Genomic DNA, 7833 nt, shown 5'->3' with positions numbered 1-7833 from the left:
TGAGTCTGGACCAGACAGTCTAGTGATTGACATCATGAGCATCGATCTGCGTAATTTGGATACCAAGTCAACCAAGTCGGCAAACCTGACCACCCAAACCCGTTGCAGTGTGGGTTGCTGAAGACCAATTCTAATTCGGATAAAAACAATTAAGAAGAAACGGAACCATCACACATTATAAATTGATGGTCAGTTACACCACAGACAAGTCAACCCTATATTTTTCACACACTAATTAATGTATTTTATAAGCATTTATTAGAGTATGTGTGATAATGCCTGTTTGGACACTTGTTTGTTTGACCCGATATTTACTTATATGTTTTTCTCCTCAGGAACTTCTATTGGCTGAGACGTGGGCCAAACTGAACCGGTTACCATTCCCTCCAATTGACCCTACAGTGTTTGACAGAGAGGGACTGAAGGAACTGTACATCTTCAAACACCCCACAGACCCTCACTGCCCAGTCGTAATGCACTTCTGCCTCGTTAATATCAACTTCAGGAAATTCTCCAAACCTGGTAGGTGGACTATATTTAAAAAATACGAAGAGTGAGTGAGTGAGTTTAGTTTTACGCCGCTTTTAGCAATATTCCAGCAATATCACGGCGGGGACACAAGATATAAGCTACACAGTAAAGACAGTAAATTATGCAAGTTCGTCTTGGTCATTGCTACCAGTGCTTATTCTGGCCCTGGGCCCCGTTCCTCAAAGCGATCGTAGCGCTACGACAGTCGTAAGTCTATGTTAAAGTGTGGGAGTTACGATCATCTTAGCGCTACGATGGCTTTGAGGAACGGGGCCCTGAACACCTGATATTGTGTCAGATTTACAGAGATCAAAGCGTCAATACTATTTTTGTCTTGTACCGTTACCGTTATTTTTACCTGAGCAGGAAAACATTTTCTATAAATGGTGATATAGTTTGGTATTTTCACGTAAATCTAATTCAGAAAACTTGTGAAACTTGAACTGGAAAGTGACTGTAGTGTTTTGTTTTGCAGGGGTAGAAAGAACCACCAAAGAAGACCTTGAGTTTGCTGATTTCGACCTGTTTGACGATCCAGCTACTCCCTATTCCACTTTCAACTTCTGCTACACTCACCAACAGTTCCAACGCTTGTCGAAATTGACGGAGTTCAATACGCTGCTCCACGTGGATGACATAAAGAATGTCATTGCAGATAAGATTGAAACCAAGAGGTCATGTCCTCCAAGGCTTCCGTTCCAGTCAAAGGACATGAAGCTGTTGAGAATAAAGAGTGTCCAGGAGAGGAGAAGATTGAAGAAGTACCTTACACGCGTAGAAAGTATCCATGAGGCAAACTCCCCAACTGTCGAACCCACTAGTCCTTTCTTCACAGCACCGGAGGGTTTGGAGGATCTTCCAGAGAGTCCTGACCCAATGCACAGCGATGGGGCAAAGAGGAGGAGAGTGAAGTTAACGAGACAGGATACAGTTGGAACTTTAAACAGCATCACCGAATCTATTTCCCTGGATTCGCCTAAAGCACTTTCGGGGAAACAGTTTGACATGTCTCAAAACGGACTTCCCGACGAGGACATCGACAACGACTCCGACGGTTTTGAAGACATCTGGTACGATGCCCAGACATACCACTTCGACCCCAAAATGAACACCGTCACATCTTGTGCATCGTGAAAGGTTATATAGAACACAAGGGCTATAGTTCTTGAGTTTGGTGCTAACCGAATTCACTCACCTCCCATAGTGGGTAGATGCATGTTCGGTCGAGGCAGAAACAGGTGCTTGGAACACCGGGTGTTTAGGTGCCTTACACGACGAACTGTTCGGCATCCGCTTGGCCAACCTCTGATATCTCATGATAGAGGATAGCATCTCAGAATATTTTGTGAATTTGCTTGATAATTTGCCTTAATTTATTACCATGGTGATATCGTGTGTTACGAAAGTACTGTGCTCAACTTATTTATTGCAAGGCTTGGAACAGCCAGACTGTGAAACAGGATATGTGGGACCACTACATGACTTTAATGCTCCCATTCTGTGATGTGCAATAGAGTCACTATCTCGGCATTTTTACTAATTTTTGTATAGCTTTATTTATTGTTTTATTTGTAAGAAAAGAGTAAAACATGTCAATTTGAATAAATTGAAGATACGAATATAATGGTACTTTTCTTTACTTGACGCGAGAATACAATCCAACAGCGAGACCACTGTTACTGGCACCATAAATGGAAGGTTGTTACCTGTGAAGATCGAAGAATTGGTCTTCAGGAACCAGTGCATTTCGTAAAAGGCGACTAACGGGATCCGGCTCGATGACATGGCTGACACGTCATCGTATCCCGAGATCAGTGCTCATGTTAATCACTGGATTTCCTGGTCCATACTCGAGTATTTACAGACCACCCTCATAGGGCATCATTTATTTTATGTGTTCCACGTAGACAACAAATTCTGAACATGGGTCAGTCGGGGGAAAAAACAAACTTAATAAAGACAAATTTAAATGATCTGAATAATGTTCTTGATACACATTTATAGTTATTCTTATTACGAGTGTTTGGACTTGTGGCAGCGACTGATTATAAGATAAACATTTTTTTATGACGAGGCGGTACGTTTTAGGCGGTACGTCGGTGGTGTTGGAATGAAAAAAAGAAATAAAATAGAATAAAAAGAATAAAATTAGAAGGGTCGGTCGGTCGATGAGAAACACAAACAATATAAATGCTGCCCATATATATAGCTGAAACACTGCTGAGTGTGGCATTAAAACAAGGAAACAATTGTTTACAAACAACATCGTACAGCTGTAATACTACTGAAACAAGTATATACTCATGATATAGTCACAATTGTACAATCGACTCTGCTTTTAGCACAGATTTCTTATGGATGTGGAAAGGTTTTGTTACTTGTATACTAGGCACTTAAAGAAACTTTGCATACAAAAATTTAAAATCTAAATTTATCAAACCTGTGTAGACACATAAGGATTTAAACTCAAAGATTAGTGACATGTATCCAACATTCATGCACGTGCCACGTTCCGTGACGTCAGAGGGTTTGTCCTTGAGACGTGCAATACGTTGTTGCACGTGTATTCCGGGAAAGAGAAACATAGCAAATGAATGCCAAGCAATACTGTCACTTTGGAAAGCTCAACCCCTGCCCTTGCAATCGTTCAAAAAATTAAACGGCTATTGAAACGCATAGCATGCCAAGGCTAACGTCTGCACAACGTCATGAGGCCATTGGAATGGTCCGTGGGGGAATGTCTCAACGACAAGTGGCTGCACATTTCCACTGCCACCGGAACACCATTTCTGCACTGGTGAGACGCTACCAGAACACAAATGACGTCATCGATCGGCCACGTTCTGGACGTCCACGTGTAACAACGCCAAGACAGGACAGATGGATAAGGGGGACCCATCTTCGCCACAGGTTTCAGACTGCAGTGATGACTGCCCGAACCATCCCAGGACTTCGCTATGGATTTCTTGCAACACCACAACGTTGACTTACTGCCTTGGCCTGCAAATTCACCGGATCTCTCACCCATAGAGCATGTTACGGACGAAATGGATCGACGTCTACGCCGTCTTCCTCATCCGCCAGATAACGTCCTTGACCTTGCAACAGAACTTGAGAGAATCTGGCGTGACATCCCACAAGCCTTCCTTGCACGTTTGATAGGCACTATGCGTCGTCGATGCACTGCTGTTCTCAATGCCGATGGTGGACATACCCGTTATTGAGCTTGTGACATGGTCGTTTGACCCCTGTCCCGCTTGTGGACTCGTGACGTCATTGTGATTGACTTTTCAATTGAAATTCTCCCGACTTGTTATGGTCTCATGATCCCTCCATTAAAGTTTATATGTACCTTTGACATTGTTATCGTACTTATCAACTGGGATAATATTTTGACAATGCACAGTTTCTTTATGTGGCTAGTATATTTGCTATTGTTTGGCCAACTGGGAAAATGCCAAGTAGATAGGATCGTTGTTCGTTACAGACATAGCCGTAATCATCTCTCGTCTGATACTACTGTATTGACTTAAGCACTGGTTGACTTTAAGTGAGTGAGTGAGTATGGTTTTACGCCGCCTTTAGCAATATTCCATCCGTAGTCGGGAAGAAACACTCACTTCTTTAAAACTTAGTTTAATTTTGATTTTTTTTTTTAACAAAAGGACGAATCTGAAATGAAAAGGAACTGGTTTAATTATATTCCGACTGTTGTGGCCTCTCATCTGTATGCAGTCTTATTAAGTGCAAATAGCTGCGTAAGTGCGTGAGTTTAGTTTTACGCCGCTTTTAGCAATATCACGGCGGGAACACCAGAAATAGGCTTCACACATTGTACCCATGTGGGGAATCGAACCCGTGTCTTCGGTGTGACGAGCGAACGCTTTAACCACTAGGCTACCCCACCGACCCCGGCTGACTTTAAGTCATAAAACTATGTCAAAGTGAGTGAGTGAGTTTGATTTTACGCCGCTTTTAGCAATATTCCAGCAACATCACGACGGGGACACCAGAAATGGGCTTCACACATTGTACCCATGTGGGGAATCGAACCCGTGTCTTCGGTGTGACGAGCGAACGCTTTAACCACTAGGCTACCCCACCGACCCCGGCTGACTTTAAGTCATAAAACTATGTCAAAGTGAGTGAGTGAGTTTGATTTTACGCCGCTTTTAGCAATATTCCAGCAACATCACGACGGGGACACCAGAAATGGGCTTCACACATTGTACCCATGTGGGGAATCGAACCCGGGCCTTCCGCGTGACGAGCCAACGCTTTACCCACTAGGCTACCCCACCGCCCCAGAGCTATGTCAAACCACACTATTCAGCAAAGAGATATATTTGATAGTTCACACCGAGTTTGTCAGTTCTTTGGAACACATTTCACATCAGAAATGGAAGTAGCCGGACATATGTAAGGGATGTAACAAATGTTTTAACATTTCTTTACACTTCCAGTTTATATGAACGAACTGATTTAATTTGGCAATACACAGCTTGAGGGCTTGTGTCTTCTCAATGCTTCCTTGTCTTCATTTCTCGTTTAAATATGTTAACCCTTTGTTGAAATTATCAGCTTCCCGGGTACCCTTGAACAATAACGTGTACAGGCAGTTCTGGTGCCCATGGGGTCAAAATGGCCGCACGTGTTAGGACATCAGATTGGCGTTTAGGGCCATGAATAAGATTAGTCTGATGAACGTTACCTCATATCCTGTCAGCAAATATGTTGGGCATTACCTTTCCATTTAAGCGTTAGGTTAATATTCTTTTCATCAGTGACAGAACACAATCTTGTGAATCTTCTAACGTTAAGTGGGGAGGTGAAATAGCCTAGCGGTTAAAGCGTTGGCTCGTCACACCGGTCCGGGTTCGATTCCCCATATGGGAAACAATGTTTGAAGCCCATTTCTGATGTCCCTAATCGTGAAATTTCTGAAGTATTGCTAAAAGTGTCTTGAAGGCATTCCGCTCACTCATTAAAGCATTCCACTCATTCTGTCAGTAGTGAGTTGCTACCAGACTGCATTTACAGTTGTTAACAGAAACCCTAATGTGATTCTTAAGGGCACATTCTTTTTTTTCTAACACGTCATAAAAAACAGAAACGAGAGGGAATGAAAACAAACCCCGTTTTGATCTATGTCCCATGCATCGCCACCTAAAGAAAAAACAACAATACTTTTTAAAATTATATTTAGAAGTGATACAGATAGAGTAAGAATATACTCCGAAACGTCCTATTCCCCGTATTACAGAAGTTGACATCCATAAATTTCCTCTTTAATAAATTATATATTTCATCCAAATGTACCCATGAAGATCCGGGTTACAACTGGCCTTCCGTAACCCATGTTTGTCGTAGGTAACTAACGGGATCGGGTGGTCAGGCTCGCTGACTTGGTTGACACATGTCATCGTATCCCAATTACGTAAATCGATGCTCATGCTGTTCATCACTAGATTGTCTGGTCCAGACTTGATTATTTACAGACCGCCGCCATATAGCTGGAATATTGTTGAGTGCGGCGTTAAACAACAAACCAACCAACCAACCAATCATCCAAGTGTATTCAAGGTCAGTCTAACAAAGAGCATCCAGTGCGTGTTCAAAGATTGATAGTCCCCCTTTAACGTCCGGACTCGACGCACAGTAGACTCGCGGAATAACGTACTTATATGATGTATGGCCGTCCGTTTGTGTTGACCTCGACTGGAAGGGCGTTAATCCATCATTCAAACAAAGGAATCCCGCTTTTTGTTCTCCTGACATCGTCCGGGATTATTTGTCATTCTCTTAACTGGTTAATGCCTGGGCATGACTTTTGTTCGGTCGAGTTAATTATGAAGCTAAGCCCTGATTCTATGACGTTCACTGCGCCACCTGCTGATCACGTGCAGACTTCAAAGTGCGTCACGGAAGCCAGACTGAGAGATGTATACTCATTGGTCGAGCAGATTTGAAGCTGCACTGTGGTTGGTTTATATTCATTCAATCAAAACTAGTTTAATTCAGTTCGCTTAACGTGTAATTGTTAAAACCACAAATATTTGATTTTTACTAGTGGTGTACTGCACTGACTATTGATGAGGCAGTTTTGAGGGGAATTGTCTCCCTTGTTTACACGTTCGTTAGCTTCTTTGACATTATTTGTTGTTTCCGTTACAGTAACGTGTTATTGTTACCATCTAACATATGATGCCATGTATTTTTCTCAAACTTGATGTATGACGTGGGTTAACAATCTGTGAGAGGATCTCATCTGAGGGAGTGTGTAAGTCGATATAAGCTCCAGGACATCAAGTTGAGGCCCTGATTCAGTTGTTATTCAGTGGTCGACCGACATGACATACCTGTCTTTGTGCGATGGATGCTCGCCATTAATTGTACCATCAACTATCTCCTATTTTTATTTATAAACCGTTGCCATAGACCCTGTTTTAACCAGGTGTCCTATACCAAGTCATGTCCGTTACAACCAGGTGTCCTATACCAAGTCATGTCCGTTACAACCAGGTGTCCTATACCAAGCCATGTCCGTTTTAACCAGGTTTCCTATACCAAGCCATGTCCGATGTAACCAGGTGCCCTTTACCAAGCCATGTCCGATGTAACCAGGTGCCATATACCAAGCCATATACAGGTTTCCTATACCAAGCTATGCCCGTTGTAACCAGGTGCCCTATACCAAGCCATGTCCGATGTAACCAAGTGCCCTATACCAAGCTATGTCCGATGTAACCAGGTGCCCTATACCAAGCTATGTCCGTTGTAACAAGGTTCCCTATAACAAGCCATGTCCGATGTAACCAGGTTCCCTAAATCAAGCTATGTTCGTTGTAACAAGGTGCCATATACCAAGCCATGTAAGATGTAACCAGGTTCCCTACACCAAGCTATATACGATGTAACAAGGTGCCCTATACCAAGCCATGTCCAATGTAACCAGGTGCCCTATACCAAGCTATATCCGATGTAACGAAGTGCCCTATACCAAGCCATGTCCAATGTAACCAGGTGCCCTATACCAAGCTATATACGATGTAACCAAGTGCCCTTTACCAAGCCATGTCCAATGTAACCAGGTGCCCTATACCAAGCCATGTCCGATGTAACCAGGTGCCCTATACCAAGCCATGTCCAATGTAACCAGGTGCCCTATACCAAGCCATGTCCAATGTAACCAGGTGCCCTATACCAAGCCATGTCCAATGTAACCAGGTGCCCTATACCAAGCTATATCCGATGTAACCAGGTGCCCGATACCAAGCCATGTCCGATGTAACCAGGTTCCCT

At 43.0% G+C, this 7833-nt stretch overlaps 1 protein-coding gene across 1 annotated transcript; it reads left to right on the top strand.

Moving 5' to 3' along the window:
* The first annotated feature begins 275 nt into the window (after window positions 1-275).
* On the top strand, window positions 276-2155 carry LOC124259998 (cytosolic phospholipase A2-like). Its single transcript, XM_046694229.1, has 2 exons — window positions 276-522; window positions 1007-2155. Exons 1-2 carry the CDS (start codon window positions 276-278, stop codon window positions 1663-1665), a joined length of 906 nt encoding a protein of 301 aa, XP_046550185.1. The 3' UTR covers window positions 1666-2155.
* Window positions 2156-7833: the final 5678 nt, after the last annotated feature.

This window comes from Haliotis rubra, unplaced genomic scaffold, assembly GCF_003918875.1.
Source record: "Haliotis rubra isolate DU_JTF1 unplaced genomic scaffold, ASM391887v1 Scf1185, whole genome shotgun sequence".
Lineage (NCBI taxonomy): Eukaryota > Metazoa > Mollusca > Gastropoda > Lepetellida > Haliotidae > Haliotis > Haliotis rubra.
Note: the sequence above shows the minus strand (reverse complement) of the source record. Positions and strands in the feature narration are given on the sequence as shown.

Bases quoted from the DNA above. Each gene is read 5' to 3' on its own strand.
- LOC124259998 (XM_046694229.1), top strand. From the start codon at position 276: ATGCCTGTTTGGACACTTGTTTGTTTGACCCGATATTTACTTATATGT. The intron at 523-1,006 runs GTAGGTGGACTA...TTTGTTTTGCAG, and splicing joins CAGGAAATTCTCCAAACCTG to GGGTAGAAAGAACCACCAAA.